The sequence below is a fragment of the Vipera berus genome (assembly GCF_964194415.1).
Source record: "Vipera berus genome assembly, chromosome: 15".
In the NCBI taxonomy this organism is placed as follows: Eukaryota; Metazoa; Chordata; class Lepidosauria; order Squamata; family Viperidae; genus Vipera; species Vipera berus.
Genome location: NC_138218.1, coordinates 9,106,491 through 9,129,409, shown reverse-complemented (window position 1 = coordinate 9,129,409; position 22,919 = coordinate 9,106,491). Strand labels below are relative to the sequence as shown.

The following is a 22,919-nucleotide window of genomic DNA, read 5'->3' as shown; positions in this document are numbered from 1 at the left end:
CTTTCGGGAGCTAAAAGTAGGTCTGATCCCGCTCATCTTCCAAGCAAACGAGGTGGACCAAGTACAGGAAGTTTTCAACTTGTGACAGTTTGTTTAGTAATCCAAGTCACCCCGGGCGCTGAAAAAAGGTGACTTATGACCGTATTTCAACATTACGATTGGTTGCGTGATCAACATCCAGGCGTTGATTCGTATTTATGACGGTTGCAGTGTCCCAGGATCATGTCACACTTTTTCGTAACCTTCTGACGAGCAAAGTCAATATGGAACCAGATTCACTTAACAGTGGTGTTATTAATTTAAGAACCGCCGCGATTCTCTTAACCATTTTAGCAGCAGAGACGGCAAAACGGCGCAAAGCTCACTTAACAGCTGTCTCACTTAGTGACAGAAATTTGGGGCTCTACATGGAGGGCTGCCTGGAGCCTCCTGCTTGAAATCAATAAAACAATGTGTGCCTCTTTAACATTCCCTCACACACAGAGATGTTAACAGATGGAGTTTGGTTTGCTGGCTGTTGCCAACAACCCATTTATTCTTTCAAATTGACAGGAGGAATGTTGTAAAACTGAACTTCTCCAGGGAGGCAAAGTTTGGCTTTTAAACTGGATCTTACCCTTTTGCACTGCGAAGGAGAGATTGCTTCCATCTTAATCCCTGGAGGACCTTGGTACTGTTGTGATATCCGGGTGTGTTCTTATTCTTTTTAGCTTTCTGTTTAGAAGGCACGCTGCTCGGAGTGGGCTGGAATGGAGGGAATGCAGTCCTGGGAATGCAAAGAAAGGGCTAAAATTCTGCAGCCCGCAAATTAATCTGGCTGATGTTTTATTTTTTTTATTTTAGTTTATTTTTTAAAAAATTTTTACTGTAGTTGTATCCTGCTTTTATTAAGTTTACAAATAACTCAAGGCGGCGGACATAACCAACACACCTTCCTTGACCTGTTTTCCTCACAACAACCCTGTAAGGGTTGGGATGAGAGAGAGGGACTGGCCCAAAGTCACCCAGCTATCTTTTGTGCCTTGGGCAGGACTAGAACTCTCCATCTCCTGGTGATTGGCCCAAAGTCATCCAGCTGACTTTTGTGTCTAAGGCCAGACTAGATCTCACAGTCTCCTGGTGATTGGCCCAAAGTCACCCAGCTGACTTTTGTGTCTAAGGCAGGACTAGAACTCACTGTCTCCTGATGATTGGTCCAAAGTCACCCAGCAGACTTTTATGCCTAAGGCAGGACTAGAACTCACAGTCTCCTGGTGATTGGCCCAAAGTCACCCAGCAGACTTTTGTGTCTAAGGCAGGACTAGAACTCACTGTCTCCTGATGATTGGCCCAAAGTCACCCAGCCAGTTTTCATGCCTAAGGTGGGACTAGAACTCAATGACTCCCACTTTCTAGCCTGGTGCCTTAATCACTGTACTAAATTGGTCTCTATGCAACCTTAACCTTCTATGCAATGAACTTATTCTCAACCTGGTGTCTTTCTAATCTGTTGAATAGCTGCTATAATTCCCAAGCTGAGTGTTCCTTCTTGTTTACTAAGGTGGAAAGAAATTCTGGTTTGGAGGGGTTTTTTTATTGAATAATTTTGTGAGTTTTCTTTGTGTTGGATAAAAGCAAGGCTTGGCAAGATTTCATGAACAAAGCACACCTTGTAATCTGTATTTTCTGCCATCTGGTTTTTTCTTTAATCCATCATCATTTCCAACCAGCAACAATTCTGAGGTTTTTCCCCACCCCCCCTATGGTTCCTGATTTTTTTCTTCGTCTTGTTGCGGAATAACTATTTGTTACTTCTGTTATTTCTGCTATTTTTTAGTCCTTAAAAGGACTGTGGAGTTGTGTGTGAAGCCAGGAGATCCTTGCGGATGTCTGGCTACCAGTTCGTCTGTTACTCATTTAGCACCACCCAGGAGACACGTGTGGCTTAAGGTTTGCCACGGACGCGAGTAACTTTGCCCCCCCCCCGGAATAACTATAATTATACTTGAAGAAAATGGTGGGTTCAAATCCTGAATTCTCCGGCCCATGAGCTGACTTCAGGACCCTGGACAGCAGTACTCCCCAGTGCCCTGTTGGAACAGCAACCCAACACTTGATAAAAAAAATTATCTTTTAAAATTATAATATTTTACACGCTTTGGCTTTTAAAATTGTTTGCGTTCCACTCTTTTGTGGATCCATGAGTGTAATAAAGCTTTGATTGATCGGTTGATTAATTATAGCTTCTTAACATAAATTATAGGGTCGCGGTGACTCAGTGGTTTAGGACGCTGAGCTTGTCGATCAGAAGGTCGGCAGTTTGGCGGGTCGAATCCCGAGTGCCGCGTAACAGAGTGAGTGCCTGTTACTCGTCCCAGCTTCTGCTAACCTAGCAGTTCGAAAGCACATAAAAATGCAAGTAGAAAAATAGGGACCACTCCAGTGGGAAGGCAACAGCGTTCCGTGCGCCTTTGGCGTCTAGTCATGCCAGCCACATGACCACGAAGACGTCCTCGGACAAGCGCTGGCTCTTCAGCTTTGAAACGGAGATGAGCACCAGCCCCTAGAGTCGGAAACGACTAGCACGCATGTGTGGGGGAACCTTTACCTTTACCTTTAACATAAATTATAACATAACCTATATGTAGATTACAACACTTTTCTTGTTATGGGCCCATTCATAACTGGTTTGCTTCTCTGCAATCTTCAGTCAGTTTTATTTCTTTTAATGATGTAACCCAGTTTGCAAACAGGCAAACTGTATATTACTGGAAAGCCAAAAGTATATTATTGGATAGCCAAGCTGTGGTGTTACCAGCTATGATTTCTGAGCTAAACTATACTGGGTTAAATTCTGTAATCTTCTGTTTTCTCTAAGAAAGATAATCCTCTCTCTCTCTCTATTTTTTTTTAAAGAATCCTATTAAGCAGGGCATGTTACTTTCCTGAACTCTAAATGTTGAATTTGTTGCATCATGTCTTTTTATAACAAGCAGCTCTTGAGGGCTGTGCCACCAATCTCAGTTTCTCCATGTTACAATTACCCGGGCTTGTTTCTATATACTCGCGGAAGTGACCTTCTTTAAAAATAGCCCTTAAATTTTTTTAAGGTGAAAAAGTGAAACCAGGAACTGTGTAAGGCAAACACAGGTTAACATACTCCCTTCGTTTCTCCTAGCCTGAGTTTAAACTGGAGCTGAAGCGAGAGGTTTGCAAGTCCAGCTTCAGTCTGGGATTTGAGATTTACACAAAGTCCCCCGGCTTACGGCCACGATGGATCCCCAAATTATGGTGGCTACGACCTTTCTAGCCACAAGTTGTTACGTGAACCCCTGCAGTTGTTGTTCGTAACATGGCAGTTATGTGAATCTGGCTGCTCCGTTGACTTTGCTTGTCAGAAGGTCGCTGAAACGGACCGCGTGACCCCCCCTGGGACACTGCGACCATCATAAATATGAGTTTGTTGCCAAGCGTCCGAATTTTGATCACATGACTGTGGGGGATGCTGCAACCGTCGTCAATATACCGAGAAAGGAGAATCTTTGTAGCTAAGGGTTGAAATGAGGGGTCCTTGGTGCTCTCTGAGTTTCTTGCAGATGTTTCATGACCCAGCTAGGTGACATCATCAGTGCTAGAAGGGAGTGTGGGAGGAGGAGGAGGAGAAGAAGACTGGGGTCCTTGATGCTCTCTGAGCTTGGTGGTTTTCTTGCAGATGTTTCATTACCCAACTAGGGAAGATCATCAGTGCTAGAAGGGAGTGGGGTTTGGGAAGAGGATTGTGGGGTCCCTGGTGCTCTCTGAGCTGGGTGGTTTTCTTGCAGATGTTTCTGTGAGATGATCTCATGAGGTCGATGGATCGTTAAGGTGCTTCCAAGTAAAAGGCATCACGCAGAGATGCAATCATATTAGCTTTATTCAATGATAGATTAAAGAGAAAGAAATATTTGGCATGAAGGCATTCATGCCTGCATGTGAGAGAGAACAAAAGAAAAGAAAAAAGCTAGCATAGCATAACTGGAACAGAACCAGAACTAAACTGAAGAGAGACTAGAACAACGAGCAGCCCCTTTGAGCAGAGGTATTTATGGGGGGTCTGGGCCCCTCCCTAACCATAAAACTCTCTCGCCAATGGGGCTGTAGGGGTCTGAGACCCTTGGCTCATCAGTGGAAGCAAAGAAGCCTCTTTGCTTCCATCTGATGACCCTTTTGGGTAACTGCCATGGCTGGCACTAATCATCTAACAGTTTCATTACCCAACTAGGGAAGATCATCAGTGCTAGAAGGGAGGGGGGTTTGGGAAGAGGATTGTGGGGTCCTTGGTGCTCTCTGAGCTTGGTGGTTTTCTTGCAGACGTTTCATGACCCAGCTAGGTGACGTCATCAGTGCTAGAAGGGAGTGAGTGGGGTTTGTGAGAAGAGGAGGAGGAGGAGGACTGCGGAGTCCTTGATGGTCTCTGAGCTTGCTTATTTTCTTTCAGACATTTCATTACCCAACTTGGTAACATCATCAGTGCTAGAAGGGAGTAAGGTTTGCTGAGAGGAGGAGGAGGAGGAGGAGGAGGAGGAGGGAGAGATTGTGGGGTCCTTGGTACTCTCCAAGCTTGCTTTCTTTCTTTCAGACGTTTCATGATCCAACACTGGAGGTTTTGAAGAAGAGACTGGACAGCCATTTGTCTGAAATGGTATAGGGTGTCCTGCCTGAGCAGGGGGTTGGACTAGATGGCCTCCGAGGTCCCTTCCAACTTTATTATTATTATAACTAGGTAACATCAGTGCCAGTAAGGAGTGTGGTTTGTTCTCAGTTTATATCCCAATGTCTTGCCCTGTCAGTCTTGGTGGGGGAGGTCTTAGATATTCTTTGGTTGGGCTGTTTACTGTCGGCTCTTGGGCAGTTTCTTGAGTGTGGTATTGTTTACTTGATTGTTGGTCTGAAGTTAATCTATGCCGGGTGCTGATTGCTGGGGGAAAGGTGATTTTTGTTCCTTTTTTGGCTGGCCCATTGTCTCTTTTGCATAGTCTATAGATGTTGTTAATGTCTAGGTAAAGGTAAAGGTTCCCCCGCACGTGCGTGCTAGTCGTTTCCAACTCCAGGGGCCGGTGCTCATCTCCGTTTCAAAGCCGAAGAGCCAGCGCTTGTCCGAGGACGTCTCCGTGGTCACGTGGCCGGCATGACTAGATGCCAAAGGCACACGGAACGCTGTTCCCTTCCCACCGGAGCGGTCCCTATTTTTTACTTGCATTTTTACATGCTTTCAAACTGCTAGGTTGGCAGAAGCTGGGATGAGTAACAGGCGCTCACTCTGCTATGCGGCACTCAGGATTCGACCCGCCAAACTGCCGACCTTCTGATTGACAAGCTCAGCGTCCTAACCCACTGAGCCACCGCGTCCCCTGTTAATGTCTACGTGTGCCAGGCAAGGATGGTCACATGTTCCCAAATGAAACTTTGGTTAAAATATAAGTATTAGATAGATATAGAGAGATAGAGAGATAGATAGATGAGAGATAGATATAGATATTAAGAATATATAAATATATTCTTTCCTTCCAGCCATCTGTAGAGGCTGTCATGTGCTTGTTCTCCGTTATGTTTTTCAACAATTTCTCCAGGTTCTTCTGGCAGGCGTGTGTGCATATGCTGTACTCAGAGGGGAAAGAAAGGATTGCTACGGACTTATGCAACGTCAGAGGTACCGAGTGCCAAGGAATACTTATGAATTTTTATTTCCATGCAAATTCAAATCAAGCTCTCTTCCCATCCCGGCAGATAAAAATCTGGGCTCGTACAAAAGAACTTGCTACGTTATTAAATTTGGAAGTCATCCTCTGATTAGGGCACCCTTTCAACAACAACAAAAAAAAGTACATATTTCTGATTTATTTTTATTTTTTTTGGCAGAACCCTCTATTTTTAGCGGCAACAGTGGAAAACAGATATCGGGGAGAGGTGTTTCTTCTTCTTCTTATTGATAGCCCCAAACTTTTGGGGTGGGGTGGGGGACACAGAAATGCTGATGGGAGGGATTAGGCAGGAAATGAAAAGAGGAAAGTGAAATGAGCAATAGGAAATGAAAGGGATAGACATAATAATAATAATAATAATAATAATAATAATAATAATAATAATAATAATAATAATAATAATAATAATAATAATAATAATAATAATAAAAATAATAATAATTAATAATAATAATAATAATAATAATAATAATAATAATAATAATAATAATAATAATAAGAAGAAGAAGATAGAAGGGACCTTGGACGTCATCTAGTCCAACCCCCTGCTCAGGCAGGAAACCCTATACCATTTCAGGCAAATGGCTGTCCAGTCTCTTCTTCAAAACTTCCAGTGTTGGAGCATTCACCACCTCTGGAGGCAGGTTGTTCCACTGGTTAGTTGTTCTAACTGTCAGGAAGTTTCTCCTTAGTTCCAGGTTGCTTCTCTCCTTGACTAGTTTCCATCCGTTGCTTCTTGTCCTGCCTTCGGGCGCTTTGGAGAATAGCTTGACTCCCTCTTCTTTGGGGCAGCCCCTGAGATATTGGAACACTGCTATCATGTCACCCCTCACCCTTCTCTTCGTTAAACTACACATCCCCAATTCCAGCAACCGTTCCCTATATGTTTTAGCCTCCAGTCCCCTGATCATCTTTGTTGCTCTTCTCTGTACCCTTTCTAGAGTCTCGACATCTTTTTTACATCGTGGTGACCAAAACTGGATGCAGTATTCCAGGTGTGGCCTTACCAAGGCATTGTAAAGTGGTATTAGTACTTCACTTGATCTTGATTCTATCCCTCTGTAAGAAATAGTTGCCAACGATAGGATAGGCAAAGAGTTTTCAAAGACTGTCTTCCTGGAGTCCCACCTGCTTGGAGTTTCGCAGAAGGAGAAAAGAGAAGTTTGAAACAAATCAGCTAAAGCTGCCCTTACATATTTCGGCGAATTTGGAGAAGAATCGGTGTCAAAAAGTCCTATCTCTGATGCTGCTTCTCCCCCCCCACCCCCTCCCTTCTTCGCAAATACGTTGCTTTTTTGGATTCGACTCTGTTCTTGGCAGGATTCCCTTTGTGCAATCAATAGAAAGGGGAATAAATCTGGAGCGTTTACAAAGCACCGCTGGAAAATATTTTTGCTGCTTGAATACCAATTGTAACCCTGAAACCTTTCAGCGGATGAAAATATGGGCATCGGAGCTAAACGACGGGCCTGATTCTGGAGCTCTCCGATTATTTGGGGGGCTAGGTGTGCGATGTGAATAAATTTGTTTTTTTTAAAAAAAGCACTTTTTTTAAAACCAAATTTCATGAAACTGCACTGGTTTTTTTTTGCCAAGTTAGTTTTATGTTATTTCTGGCTTTCCCCGCCTTTATTGTTTTTGCAAATAATTATATATATATATATCCACGGCTGCCGATTATTTAATGGGAGTGGTCCCCAAACAGCCGAAGGGCAAAAAAATGAGTCGAAGCCCACCTCTTGATGGAACGAAGAACACATATGCTTCAGAGCCTTTGGGGGAAAAAAGCAGAAAAGCAATTCCCCCCCCCCCCACCCTCATTTGGGAGGGAGATAAGTAGATTGACTGCAGTTGGGATTTATATCCAGACCATCTGTGAGTTCTTTTTGCCTTCCCTCCCCCTCCTTCAAATGTCTTCACAGCTCTATTTTCAAGCGATTATTCCGCCTGGATAATAATAATAATAATAAAATATTTCACTCTTACGACGGGCTAGATTCTCTCTCCTAAATTCCAGAACAATTTGCTTATTCTTGCGCTTTTGGAGTTGTTGTTTTATTTTTTTCCCCTGGCAAACACCAAATCATTTTTATAATCCACTGCAGTCTGACCGTGAAACCAATTACCGCTGCCGATAAAAATGCCCAAATATTTGAGGACCGGGCCCTTTGCCTGCAGAAATAGTATGACAAATACTTCTTCGAAAGTCGGGCTATTTTTAAAACCAGCTCATCCCTCCTCGCGCGAGAGTGTCATCTGGAAAGGATAGGTGCGAAGCTTTTGCGGTGACTTCAGATGGCAAGGATTTGAGGCTCAAAGTAGTTGAGGGGGGGTGGAACCCCTGAAATTTCAAAGCTGTCCCTGAAAACGGACTTGCATCCGCCGGGGGTCTTCCCTAGCCATGACCGCTTTTGAATCATTCGATTTAGACCAGTTTTCTTACACATCGAAAGGCGGTGGGTTGCCGGGAACAGAAAGGGCGGAAAACAGAGGGCTAAGCCGGTGAAAGCCTTAAAGAGGGCTTTGCATATAATCTGCCTTTTTGGAAGGATAGACAGTCGCAACCTTAGCTGACATTGGAGGGAAAATATAAACAAGGCTAAGCAGGGATTGAGCTGGCCTTTGCATGGAAGAGAGACCGAGACAGTCCTCAAACTTACAACATTGAGTGACAGTTCGAAGTTACTCTTGTTGTTGTTGTTAGCTGCGAAGTCGTGTCCGACCCATCGCGACCCTATGGACAACATTCCTCCAGGCCTTTCTGTCCTCTACCATCTTCTGGAGTCCATTTAAGCTCATGCCTACTGCTTCAGTGACTCCATCCAGCCACCTCATTCTCTGTCGTCCCCTTCTTCTATTGCCCTCGATCTTTCCCAGCATTAGGCTTTTCTCCAGTGAGTCCTTCCTTCTCATTAGGTGGCCAAGTATTTGAGTTTTAGCTTCAGGATCGAAGTTACTCTAGCACCGGAAAAAAAGGACTTACGACCTTTTTTTCACCCTTATGACCGTTGGTCCCGTGATTTACACTCAGATGCTTGACCACTGACTCACATGTGTGACGGGGGCGGTGTCCCAGAGTCCCTTTTGCCACCTTCCGTCAAGTCAATGGGGAAGCCGGATTTGTGACTTAACAATTGAAGGGATCCCATTATCGACCGTAGCCAGAAAGGTGGAAAAACGGGGTGAAATTTCTCACTTAGCAACGTAAATTTTGGGCTTCGTTGTGTGGTCGTAAGTCGAGGAGCGCCTGTACAGATAGTCCTCGACTTACGAATGGTGGCTAGACATCCCCTTTGTGATGCTACAGTGAAGGTGCCCAAGAAACAGCAGGGAGATGTTGGATCCTATAAGCTCGGAGGGTGAATTTCGGCCCAGCTGTACTTTGACCCTTGATTTTGTGTCCCCAATATTTGCACATCTCCAGACCTTTTATCCCAGAGAATCACTTATCTATTTATTTTGTTTGTTTTTTGTTTGTTTTTATATACCGCCCTTCTCCCGAGGGACTCGGGGCGGTGTACAGAGCAAGGTAAGTATACAGTTGAACAATAGTAAAAAACAAATGAAACCCCAAGAGCTATCAGGCCAGGCCGGACTGCTGGAACAGGTAGGTTTTTAAGTCGCGCCGGAAGGTGCGAAGGTCGGGGGCCATCCGGATTTCGGTAGGCAAGCAGTTCCAGAGGGTTGGCGCACCCACTGAGAATGCTCTCCCCCTGGGGGTCACCAGCCGGCATTCTTTGAGCGGTGGCACCCTGAGGAGGCCTTCTCTGTGGGCGCGCACAGGACGGAGGGGTGTTGACGCCGGCAGTAGGTGCTCCCGTAGGTAATCCGGACCCACGCCATGTAGGGCTTTGTATGTCATCACTAGCACCTTGAATTTCACTCGGAAGGCAACTGGAAGCCAGTGCAGCTCACGGAGGAGAGGTGTGATATGGGAGTATCGGGAAGCCCCCAAAAGTGTTCGTGCAGCTGCACTCTGCACCAGCTGAAGCTTCCGAGTGGCTCTCAAGGGCAGCCCCATGTAGAGAGCGTTGCAGTAGTCAAGGCGAGAGGTCACAAGTGCATGGGTGACTGTACGCTCTCTATGCTCTCCTCTGTGTTTCTTAACAGGCAAAGACAACAGGCTGTGTAGGTATAACACAACAAGTCTTCTCATCTGCTCTACAGAATGTTGCCGGGAACTTTTGTTCCATCTGTTGTCATTCAGCGCAAGACTTTACAACCTTTTCCAGGTTTGCTTCTGCGGTAGTTTTTTTAAGATACAGGAATCGGCTGGCATCAATTCTGGGGTTTCCCAGAACGTGAAAATTAGACCTCCTTTTGGAAGTCAGGAATCAAATTGCTGAATTACTTCAGTAGAAATACTGGATTAGTAGTAGAATTATTAGTGGAGTCAGTTTGGCCCAGTGATTAAGGCACCAGGGTAGAAAGTGGGAGATGGTGAATTCTAGTCCCACCTTAGGCATGAAAGCTGGTTGGGTAACCTTGGACCAATCACTCTCTCTCTCTCTCTCAGCCCCCCCCCCTTAAGCAGGAGAACCTATCCCAGGGGTGTCAAACTCAATTTCACTGAGGGCCGCATCAGCATTGCGGTTGCCCTCAGGGGGCCGGGTGGGTATGGCCAGGGTGGGCATGGCCTACTGGGTGGGCGTGGCTAGAGTGCGTATGGCCTACTGGGTGGGCATGGCCAGCTCTACATCATTGGCATCAAGGGTGCCTATGGGGGCCTGGGCAGGAGTGGGACAGATCTGAGGGTCTCTGGCAGGAGGAGGGTCTCTGGGCCAGGGCCAAGGCATTGGGGGCCGTTCCCTCACTTTCCAGGATGACTTCGCGGGCCACATGAAACCACTTCGCGGGCCGGATCCGGCCCCCGGGCCTTGTGTTTGACATGTCTGACCTATACCATCTCAGACAGGTGACTGTCTAGTCACTTCTTAAAAACCTCCAGTGATGGGAGCGCCCACGATTTCTGGTGGCAAGCTGTTCCACTGGTTAATTGTCCCCACTGTCAAGAATTTTCTCCTTAATTCCAGGTTGCTTCTCTCTTTGATCAGTTTCCAACCGTTGTTTCTCGTCCTGCCTTCAGGTGCTTTGGAGAATAACTTGAGCCCCTCTTCTTTGTGGCAGCCCCTCAAATACTGGAACGCTGCTATCATGTCTCCCATATTTCTTCTTTTCTCTAGACTAGGCAAACCCAAGTCCCGTAGCAACTAAAGTAGCAAACCGGAAAAATTAAAAAAAAGGGCAAATACAAATGTTACGAGTGAAACCAAAATACAGATCGAGGAACTCCTTTATTTGAAAGTAACCAAGCTGAACACACCAGAAGTAACATAATTCCTGGAAGGAATAACAAGAAGAAAATGAAACAATCAATGCTGGGATAAGAAAATAAAAAGTCAAAGCAAGAAAGCAAGAGAGAGAACTGCAACTAAAGTGGCAAATTCAGGCAGAGGAAACAAAGTAGGGAGTGGATTGAGATGGCAATTTGAGCCCAAACAATGAAAATTAGAGGTAGGAAAGAGCAAATCATTAACAGCAAATAATTAAAGACATTAATTTAAGTTAATGCAGCTTTCTCAGAAGCAGCGTTCTTGTCTGCTGGGACCACTTTTTAGCATCGTAGCTTGAACAGGTTTAATTCTGTTTAATTTCCGAGGTTAACCAAAGTTGGTTAAGCACTGGTCCTTATTAAGAAGGCAGCAGAGTTAAAGCCACTTGAATCCAGCCAAATCCCTGCGATAAACCCAGCAATAAATCAAAATAAAGCAACAAATTCAGGAAGAGAGAGAGAGAGAGAGAGAGAGAGAGAGAGAGAGTCAACGTTAATTTCCCTAAAATGAATGGGAACCCCAAAGGCAGAAGCCAGGAGCACTTGTGCACTACATTTCCCGGCGGGCTCCGCGGTGGGCGAGGAAAAAAAAAAAAAAAAAGCCCTCCGCTGGCTCCCAGGCTGCTTTGCGCGACGGCCGCTTTCCCGCAGCGCGAGCCGCCCGCCTGGCTGGGCTGGCTGGCTGGCTGGCTTCCGCCGGAGGGACTACACTTCCCGGCGCTCCCCGCGGCTGGAGGGAGCCCTGGTTCAAGATGGCGGACGGGGTGCTGAGCGCCGGCGTGAACCTGGAGGCTTTCGCCCAGGCCATAGCCGCCATCCAGGCGCTGCGCTCGAGCGTGACGCGGGTCTTCGACTGCCTCAAGGACGGCCGGCGGCACAAGGAGGCCGTGGAAGGCCGCGAGAAGGGCTTCCTCGCCAGCTTCCAGGAGAGCCTCCACTCGGTCAGCCGAGACTTGGGGTGAGGAGGCAGCCCAGCGGGCGGGGCGGGGCGAGCAGGGAGGGCGGGGCGGACGGGCGGAGGCCACGCCCCTCCTTTCCTCTGCCTCAGCTGGGGGGGGCGTGGCCAGGTAGGGTAATCAGGGAAGGGGGCGGTGCTGGGGCTGCCTCGCCTGGTTCCTTGGCTACGCAGGTAGTGGGACCACGTGGCCCATCATCCTCTTCCCCCCCCCACTTTACTGGCAAGGTGTGGGAGCTCCGTGCTGCATTGCAGCAGAGGGCCTTGGTCGCTGGGCCTCGTTCTGGTGGTGGTGGAGGGGAGACCAGGCTGGTCTGTCCCTTGTAGAGCCTCCCCAGCCAGGCGCAGTGCAGCTGCGGTTGAACCCCAGTTGGCAAAGACGGGCTTTGCCCCGCTTTATTATTGTTGTTGTTGTTGTTAGCTGCGAAGTCGTGTCCGACCCATCGCGACCCTATGGACAGCGTTCCTCCAGGCCTTCCTGTCCTCTACCATCTTCTGGAGTCCATTTAAGCTCAGGCCTCCTGCTTCAGTGACTCCATCCAGCCACCTCATTCTCTGTCGTCCCCTTCTTCTCTTGCCCTCCATCTTTCCCAGCATGAGGCTCTTCTCCAGTGAGTCCTTCCTTCTCATTAGGTGGCCAAAGGATTTGAGTTTTAGCTTCAGGATCTGGCCTTCTAAAGAGCAGTCAGGGTGGATCTCCTCTAGGACTGACCGGTTTGATCGCCTTGCAGTCCAAGGGACTCGCAGGAGTCTTCTCCAGCACCATAGTTCAAAGGCTTCAATTCTTTGGCGCTCAGCCTTTCTTATGGTCCAACTTTCACTGCCATACATTGCAACTGGGAAGACCATAGCCTTGACTATACGCACTTTTGTGGACAGGGTGATGTCTCTGCTTTTTAGTGTGCTGTCTAGATTTGCCATTGCTTTCCTCCCGAGGAGCAAGCGTCTTTTAATTTCTTGGCTACAGTCCCCATCTGCAGTGATCTTGGAGCCCAGGAAAATAAAACCTGTTACTACCTCCATTTCTTCCCCATCTATTTGCCAGGAATTGAGAGGGCCGGATGCCATGATCTTGGTTTTCTTAATGTTTAGTTTCAACCCAACTTTTGCACTCTCCTTCTTCACCTGCAACAAGAGACTTTATTATTAATTATTATTATTAATTTTATTTGTATACCGCCCTTCTCCCGAGGACTCAGGGCTTGACGGCCTTCCTCGCCACGGTTGGTAAGTGAAACCCTGCAGTCGTTAAATTAGTCACCCGGTCGTTAAAGCTTGTCAGAAGGTCGCCAAAGGGGATCGCGTCACACATACACACGCGTGCGCACACACCCGGGGACGCTGCGACCGTCGTCAATGTGAATCGGTTGTCAAGCGCCCGGGTGTCGGATCGCGTGAGCCTGAGGAGGCTGCAATGGTCATAAGGGTGAAAAGTGCGAAAAACGGTCATTAAGTCACGGTTGTATCTTTGAACTGTCACTTAAATGAACGGTTGCAAGTCGAGGACGGCCTGTCTTGTAATTCCTGGTTGCCTTTGTACGTGGGGTGATTTGAACAGATTCCAAACAGAGAACAAGAATCTCCTTGATTTGAAAGGAACCAAACAAAACACAGCAAAAGTAACATAAGGGCTGGAAGAAATAACAATAAAATGAAACACTCAAGTGTTATGATAAGGAAATACAGGTCAGAGTGAAAAAGCAAAAAAAAAAAAAACAACGCAACGAAAGTAGCAAATACAGACACAGCAAATAAAATAGGAAGTGCTTTGAAAGAGCCAAAACAATAAAAATAGAGGTAGGAAAAAAGGAAAAGGGAGTAAGTTGACTCTTGATAATAATAGAACAGAATGCAGAATAGAATAGAATAGAATATATGGAATACAGTAGAACAGAATGCAGAATACAATAGAAAAAATGAAATAGAAATAGAATGCAGAATAGAATAGAATAGATTATATGGAATAGATTAGAATGCAGAATAGAATAGAAAGCGCAGCTGGATTATTTATCAAGTTACAGCGCAGATGAATTTCTGGGAAACGAAGGGTGTAAAGCTTCCTAACGATGGTTTTTCTCATTATTTGTTCTTAGTGAATTGGAACGCTTGAGTAACCTCGTGGGCAAACCGTCCGAAAACCATCCCCTGCACAACAGTGGTCTGTTGAGTCTCGATCCTGTCCAAGACAAAACACCCCTTTATAGCCAGCTGCTCCAGGCCTATAAATGGTCAAATAAGGTAAGTAATCCATGGCTTTATCTGTAAGGTGTCAATGTGAATTGTTACTGACATTCAGCAAACTAAAGAATATTTTGCCTTTGGCGTTTCTACAGGGAAGAGAAGGGAAAGGGAAAATGCCCTTTGAGAAATGTGTACACCTGTTCTAGGTTTTATTTAATTACATTTTGGGTGTTTATTTATACACACACACACACACACACACACGAGTACAGGTGGTCCTTGGCTTAACTCAGTGACCTCTGCAGTCATGTGGTCCTGATCTGGGCGCTTGGCAATGTGCCCTGTGATCACGTGATCACCTTTTGTGGACTTTTCCTGCCGGCTTCCCCAATGACTCATTGGGGAAGCCATGGGGAATGTTGCAAGTTGCTGGGGTGAGTCTGCCCCACTTGTGTGCCCTCCTCCAGCCCCTCTCCAGACAGGCTGTGCAGGCCACCCCTTTCTGCAGATGTTGGCCACGAGAAGATGATTTGCTAGGTATGGGTAGGATGTGATTCATTGGAATGGCCAAGGTGATTTTAATCGTTCCTTTGTTTCTCCTCAATCTGAAAGGTAGGAAACGTTTACACAAATATTACTATGTCATTAGGTATTTTCTGCCGATGTGTCTGTACGTGGTATAGTCATTCACTAGAAACCACACTCACTAGCACTGAGGATGTTAGCTAGCTGGGTAGTGAAACGTCTGCAAGAAAGCCACCAAACTCAGAGCTACTGTATAGAAACGGAGCAAGTCACATTCACTTGGACTGATGATATTACGTAGTTGGGTCATGAGACGTCTGCAAGGAAAGCACTAAGCCCAGAGAGCACCAAAGGACCCCACATTCATCCTCCTCCTCCTCCCCCTCCTCCCCCTCCATTCAACAGACCCCACTCCCTTCTAGCACTGATGATGTTACTTAGTTGGGTCATGAGACGTCTGCAAGGAAACCACCAGGCCCAGAGAGCACCGAGAGCCTTCTGGTGGTCAATGTATCAGCAAACCAAAGTCAAACGATGACTTAACCTCAACGATGGGCCCATTTGAAGCCTAACCTTGGCCAAGAGGCTTAAGTGTGTTTTACTTGATTTTAAATCCACCCCTACTTTGGGATTCCGTTAAGGCTCTCCCCCACCCACCCACCCCGCTCTTCCAGAGCTTGCCGGCAAAGCATTTCTCTCTGAAACTCCGAGATTTAACGTAGCCTCCTGGCTGGCTTTGGGCTTTGGCTGGGTTCACGATGCAGTTGCATGATGCAGCACTTTTGTGTGGCTCACGAGGTTGCGTCGCTTCTCCGCTCGCCTCGCCTTCAGCAGCTGCTTTAAATAAGAGCATCTGGAATAACAGAGCAGCCTTTTTTGAGACATGTTTGGCCCGGCAGCTCGCAACCGTTTGAAAGGACGGACCGGACCGGGGAAGTGCTTTCTGTACTTAATTTTTAATTTTCTAATCCTTCGTGGTCGGCTTCTTGTATTTTTGATGAGCTGAGGCAAGGCAATTTTGGCGCCTACAAACCGGGCCGATCTTCCGTTAACGATTGTATTTTTAAACACAGGGCTGAGATCAGACTGGGGCCGAGAGGGAAGGGGATAATTCTCTACAGATCTAATAATTTTGCCCTGGGAGGCGTCAGCGGATGGTTTTGATGTTTTGCATTACTGCCCAGGGAACAAAAGCCTCTGAGTAACACACAAGGGACCACAACCCAAAGCAAATTCACAAGCCGCTTCTATTTGCTAAGTTTGCGATATGTGAGTAATTGGAATTTGCAGTATTTTTATTTATTTTTTCCCATGCAACAACGTTGGGCAAAAAACCCCCTCAGTCTTCCTATCATTCACGAGAGATCTGGGGCAGCTCACCAAAACCTCTAAAAATTACTTTTGCCTTGCAATGTTTAACACAGGTAGTCTTCGCCTTAACAACTGCTCGTTTGAGGACCGTTCAACGTCACAACACTAGGAAAAAAGTGACCTAACTGGTCCTTACACTTATAACAATTGCAGCATCCTTTCGGTCATGTGACTTACAAACAATCCTCAGGGTTGGGGCTGTTGCAACGCCCCATGGAGACGTGATCAGAATTCGGGCTCTCGGCGACTGGCATTGAATTGATTCTGGCCCCAATCGTAGTTGTAAGTCGGGGACTATGTAAAATCGAAGAGGGTTGAAATTCTACAGAAGAGATTTGCATTTACTCCGTTGTTGAAACGAATCAATCGGAGACTTTGCCGTAGCCCCGCTCTTTTGAGGACGGTGGGCTGAAATCCCTCCTCGTTTGTGGTAAGACTAGTTCAGGAAGCAGATTACGGTACTAAAAGCTCTCTTTTATTATAGGGTGTGATAACAGAAATCCGGTAGAGATGCCACCAAAATCTAGATGTTATAAGGAGGGAGGTCTGGAAAACCGGTGGGGGTGATAAAAGAGATCACGGAGAGAAAGGGATTAGAAGAGAAATGGGAGGAGAGAGAGACAGAGAAAGAAAGGGAGGGAGGGTGACGGAGAAGGAAGGAAAGAGAAAAGAGAGGAAAGAAAAGAGGAAAGAAAAAGAAAAAGAAAGAAAGAGAAAGAAAGAAAAGAAGAAAGAAAGAAAGAAAGAAAGAAAGAAAGAAAGAAAGAAAGAAAGAAAGAAAGAAAGAAAGAAAGAAAAAGAAAGTAAAAGATGGCCAAGGATGGTGAAGAATGGGAAGAAGGATAATGATCTGGAACCATTGAAGGCTGTTGAAGCAGCCCATAGAACTCTGCTAAGCTTTGGATTCAGTTCCTGAGGATGATTTTGAACTGCATGAAAGCAGAGGCGTAGATTTCCCTCCCACCCTATAAAAGTCTTTTTAAGATGCAGCTGCTTTAAAGAGTTGCAGGCCGCTGCCACGCTCTCTCTCCGAATCCCTTTCCCACAGTTCCCTCCAGAGCACGGCACAGCTCCCGTGTACCCGCCCTGTTTCAACGTCCGTGTCTTGTTTGCAATCCGGCTGCTCCGTATGTTGGCCAGGTTGCCTGTCCTTATTTGGACCTGTTTGCCAACAGACCAAGCCCCACACGGATGCTTCTCCGTGGCACGCATGGAGCAAGCGCGTTAAATCGAAAGAGGGGAAGGACGAACCACCCGCTTTGCAGCAATTGCGTTGTGCCATTTGTTTAGCATGATAAAGGTACAGTGAGCTAATTGCTTCCCGAGCATATGGGAACAGCCATTTTATCGCTGGACTTCATTTCTAGATTTATTTATTTATTCCCCCACCCCACCACCACCACAAAGGAAAGCTACTTAATTTCAGCCGTAGTCGTCTTTCTCTTTCTATTCGGGGGCTTGGAATATCCCAAAGCAGAAGTGTAGAGTCTTTTTCACAGGCCAGGTAGCCTGTGACGATGTTGGGACCCGTCCTTAAGTGAGCAGCAAGGGGACGGAGGGACGCTGGATGTCGGTTTCCATTGAACTAAGAAGAAGCTTGTTAATTGCCGTCAATGTCATCGCTCCCGTACATTCAAGAATTCTCCCCCCCCCCCCGGTGGATCTTCTAGATCTGGCGACGTTGGTACAGAGGCAGCTGGCAGAGTTACTGTCCTTTAGCAGTAGTGATGAATATCTGTAGCTCAGCTGTAGGATGAGGAGTGGGGGGGGGAGTTAGTTCTCCGAGCTGGTGGGTTGGTTTCCGAACGTTACGTTTCCAGGCTAGGTAACATCTTCACTAAGGGATGTCAGTGAGTTTCTTTCTCTCTCTCTCTCTCTCTCTCTCTCTCTCTCTCTCTCTCTCTCTCTCTCTCTCTCCCCCCTTTTGAATTCAGGAGAGGGCTGTTTCTAAATGCCAGGCCGAGGGAGCGAAGGGAGGATCTCTCCAACTTATAATTTAAGCCATAAATTAGCATTGTGGGTAACGGGTGGATTTTAAACCTGCCAAGGCACCTTAGATTTATGTTTTCCCCCCAAAGCAACGTATCCTGCTGTTTGGGTTTCTCTGAAAGGCTTGGTAGACTCATAATAACAGATTCGGAGACTCTAAAGGTTGAATTTTTTAACATTTCTTTTTAGAAAATTCTGTTTATGCTCACGCGCTTTCTCCCCCCCCCCACCCCCCTTGAATGGAGAAGACGCCTCATCTCCTGAGACTTTTCCATTGTCAAGCAGCCTGTTGTTAGATAATCCATCCAAACTGACTTCCTTCTCATTAAAACCCATGATTTCCCACCTCGCTTTTAAGAATGTCTGGAGGGTGGTTTATAGCTTGCATTGATTAAGGTGGGTGTTGCCTCAAAGTGTTGTCATCCTAAGCATGTTTGGGGATGGGTACAGGCATCCTCAACTTAACGACCATAATTGAGAGCTGAATGGAGGCTGGACTAGAAGACCTCCAAGGTCCCTTCCAGCTGTATTCCATTTCTATTTCTATTCTGTTCTCTTATTTCTTGTATTGTATTGTATTGTATTGTATTGTATTGTATTGTATGATCTGATCTGATCCGATTCTGTTCTATTTTATTCTATTCTATTCCTGCAGTCATTAAATGAATCATGCAGTTGTTAAGTGAATCCAGCTCCCCCCTCCTTGACTGGGACAGTCACAAGGCAATCACATCACACACACACACACACACACACACACACACGGCTACTGCAACCGTTGTAAATACACGCTGGTTGTTGAGCGCACGAATTTTGATCCTGTGACCCTAAGGATGCTGTGACGGTCATAAGTCTGAGGACCGGTCGTAAGTCACTTTGTGTCATATTTATGACGGTTGGAGCATCCGACCTTCCGGCAAGCCGAGTCAACGGGGGGTGGAGGGAAATCCAGATTCCTCTTAATAACCGATTTACTAATTTAACAATGGCAGCGAGGTTCATTTAACAACTGTTGGAAGCAAGGTCGTAAAACGGGGCCAGGCTCACTTCGCAGAGGTAGGTCAGGCAGGAAAATCCCCCGAGGTTGTGCCCTCTTCTTCTTCAACCTCTTTTCTTCCTTTTCTGCCCTCGTTCTCTTCTGCTCGTGCGACGTTCCTGTGGATTTTTTTTCTTTCTTCGTTTTTTTTGGGGGGGGGCGGCGAAGGCCGTAGTCACAACACCTTCGTCGCTTCTCGCAGATCAGGGCGAAAGCCGGCTAATCGGATGTGAATAGTTAAGAGGGAGCTTTGCAGGGCGACCCCCCCCCTCTCTCCTCGGGAGCCTTGCGGCCTCTGCCACTTTCCGAAATGGATCCGTCACCCCGCCGCCTTCAAATTGGTTGTGACTGGCAGACGGAACAAGTTGTCCCTCGGCTGCTAAATGACTGAGAGAATTGACCGATCGGCTTTTCTCGGTTCCCAGTCAGCAGGATTTATTTATTTTTTCCAATTCCTGGGTGACTTTGCACCAAGGAAGGGAAAACTGCTTTATGTCGGCTTTCGGGAGGATCGTCGCTGGAGGAGGCTTCCTCTGGCTTACCTGGAGATGCCAGGGTGGGGTGGGGTGTATGTCTCCTGGCTGAAAAACCATCCCTTACGTCCTTGAGGGGATCCTCTTCGTGGCAGCACAAAATAACAACAACAACAACAATAATAATTTAGTTAATTCGCCATTAGTCAATTGCAAAAGGCGGCCTTACTAGGAACTGCTTCCATCCTGCGACGAGATCTGTAATACCATCAAACATCCACATCTGCCTATCCTAGGTCCTGGATAAGGACTCAATAGGCAGACAAAAATGCCAAATGCAGTCTGAACATCTGGTTGACTGTGCGACGATCAATAATAATAATAATAATAAAAGTGGGAAGGGACCTTGGAGGTCATCTAGTCCAACCCCCTGCTCAGGCAGGAAAACCTATACCATTTCAGACAAATGGCTGTCCAGTCTCTTCTTAAAAACCTCCACTGTTGGACTGTTCACAGCTTCTGGAGGCAGGTGGTTCCACTGGTTAACTGTTCTAACAGGAAATTTTCTCCTTAGTTCTAGCTTGCTTCTCTCTTTGATCACTTTCCATCCGTTGCTTCTTCTCCTGCCTTCTGGTGCTTTGGAGAAGAGGTTGACCCCCCCTCTCTTCTTTGGGGCAGCCCCTCAAATATTGGAAGACTGATAGTGGTGAATGTAGCTCAGGTATAGGATGAGGGTGTAAGTTAGTTCTCCGAGCTTGTGGGGTTGGTTTCCCAACGTTTCATTACCAGGCTGGGTAACATCTCCAGCGGAGTTTAGAGGACACCAGGGTTGGTATTCTTCTGTTTATAAGGGCCTGTGAATGGAGGGTCAACTCAGGTGGGGGGTGGGGTGTCTCCTGATGGGTCTTGTGATGGGTCTATAGATATCAGTCTTCCAATATTTGAGGGGCTGCCCCAAAGAAGAGGGGGGGGCTCAACCTATTCTCCAAAGCACCAGAAGGGCAGGACAAGAAGCAACGGATGGAAACTCATCAAGGAGAGCAGCAACCTGGAACTAAGGTGGAATTTCCCCGAGAGAACAATCCGTCAGCGGAACTACTTGCCTCCAGAAATTGTGGCCGCTCGCATCACTGGAGGTTTTTCGAAAAAACGAAGTCAGGGACTATCTGTATTCATGCACAAGGTGACGTAGCAGTGCCGCGACCTGAATTTCTGCATTGTAAACCGCCTCGACTTCCAGATCCTTTTCAAAGGCGCCCCCAGCCCCAAAACGCGCATCGCTCTTAAACAATATCTTGGATTTATTGGAGAAATTTCTACGTAGGTAGGGTTTGTTTGTTGTTTTTTTTTTAAATTATGGGGATCCAGCCCACCCTTTCATGAAAGCTCAACCTGTTTAATACGGTACTGGCAACGGATGAATTCAGAACGTGTTTTGAAGTTTGTTTTTGCCTTTTTGGGAGGGAAAGTTCAACTTTCCCCCGTTGCCTTGAAAATGTTTGCCTGGTTTTGGTGGAGACTAAATCCTCTTTCTTTGAACGTTCACATGCGTTGGCATATGGCGGCTTAAAACCACAACATAAACAGTGAGATGGAGCATCCTTTTCAAACAGCAGCGTGTTTATATGCAAATATTTACATTACATGTTGATTAATTGTGTTTGTTTGAGACTTTTGAATAGGCAATAGCCCTCTCTACCTTCCTATTTAGTTCCTTCTTGCAGCAGGTGTGCTTTCAGAAAGCGTGGGAGATTTGTGTGTGTGTGTGTGTGTGTCTGATTTCTTTAGGGAGAAGCTCCTGACCGGGCTGACCTTGGATTATGGAAGTTGTAGTCCCAGCACTAGGAGGTTGCCAAGCGGGGACAGTCTTTATGAATGTCCTAGGGTCAAAATTCAAATACGCCAATATATTAGGGCAGTGTTTCTCAGTCTTAGCAACTTTTAGATGGGCGGACTTCAACGCCCAGATTTCCCCAGCCAGCATGGTTGATTGACTGGGGAATTCTGGGAACTGAAGTCCACCCACTTTTAAAGTTCCCAAGCGGGAGAAGCACTGGATTAAAGGTTCTTGAATGATCTGCAAGAACCTTAGTCCATTCCAACTCCATTCTCTCCTATTTTGGATATGTTTGCCAATGTCACTCACAAGTCGCTTCCTTCTCCTGCTTTGCGTCGCTCGCACTTAATTTTGGACAACCCAGCCTTTGCCAGAAAAAGAAAACATTTGCAATTCTCCAAATGGAGGGGATGCCAGCAAGATGACAGGGTATTTGTAAGTTGTGAACCTTTGCAGACTTTCGTTTCCTGAGGGGGTCATTATCACAACAGGATTCCCCGACAGAGAGAGCCTGCAATGCTTGCAATTCATCTTCTTATCTTTGGGGACTGGGATTGTGGCTTTTGTTCACCACTGCCACAAACCTTTCCTTAATTGGAGCGCAAAGCTGGCGCAAAACAGGTGGGTGGACGCTTTTGTGAAAGGGAGCCGTGGGTAGTTAAAAAAAAACCTCACGCAAGGATCCGATGGCCTTCACCAAGTGGGTCAAGCTGCTTAGGCACAAAGCTTGGAGTTTAATGACAGTCACACCATACACAAAACCCTCTCCTTCCCCTCTGGGCCATTTTGGCCATTAATGGCGCCGTACTGTTTTTCACCGAAATTGGGTTTACAGGAGGCTGTTGTTCTCAGCCGCAACTGGCTAGGCGAGTGGACTGCTTTTGCGAAGAATCATCTTTGCCGAAGGCCAAACAAAAGCCTGCCGGGGTTGCCATTTTGGCCTCACGTGCATGCACCGTGTTTTTGGCTTCTGCCCAGCTTGCTTTGGCTTAATTTGAGCCTTTGTCTCCAGGTCACCCTCCAGATTTCAGCAATTTAGGACATTGGCTTTTTCCACCGAGGATAGAGGGGTGCGTGTGTGTGTGTGTGTGTGTGTGTGTGTGTGTGTGTGTGTGTGTGAGACTTGCAGGGTGTTGTTGTTTCTGTAGGTTAGCAACCTTTGCGTCTTAAATCACTGCACTTTTGTTACGATCGCATGGTCCAGGGTGGCGGAATGCGCAAAAAAAAAAGAAGCGGCAACTTAATTCGTCCGGATGAAACGACGTTTGAACGATGGACGGTTGTCATCTCCGCCAGATCGGCCCGTTTTCAGAGTTGTGATGATTTGGGATTGATCTTTTTTTTTTTTTTTTGGAGGGGGGGAGGTTTGGGGGAGAGAAACATCTGCATTTTTAGGTAGAAGGAAAATGCATTCTGGGCCTGAGTTTGCAAAACCTCGTCTGTTCCTTTTTCTAAGTCTTTCCCTTTTTTTTCTTTCAGCGTAAGCATTACTTGATTGAA

The 22,919-nt window shown here is 46.5% G+C and overlaps 1 protein-coding gene across 3 annotated transcripts in view; it reads left to right on the top strand.

The window, feature by feature from the left end:
- Nucleotides 1–11,305: 11,305 nt before the first annotated feature.
- Nucleotides 11,306–22,919, top strand: part of MED27 (mediator complex subunit 27) — a 73,297-nt gene continuing 61,683 nt past the window's right edge. For all 3 annotated transcript variants that reach the window (XM_081339838.1, XM_081339839.1, XM_081339840.1), the window contains exons 1-2: nt 11,306–12,010; nt 14,101–14,245. In XM_081339838.1, coding sequence (XP_081195964.1) covers nt 11,805–12,010; nt 14,101–14,245 — 351 coding nt within the window. In that variant the 5' untranslated portion in view covers nt 11,306–11,804. The remainder of the gene's footprint in view (nt 12,011–14,100; nt 14,246–22,919) is intronic.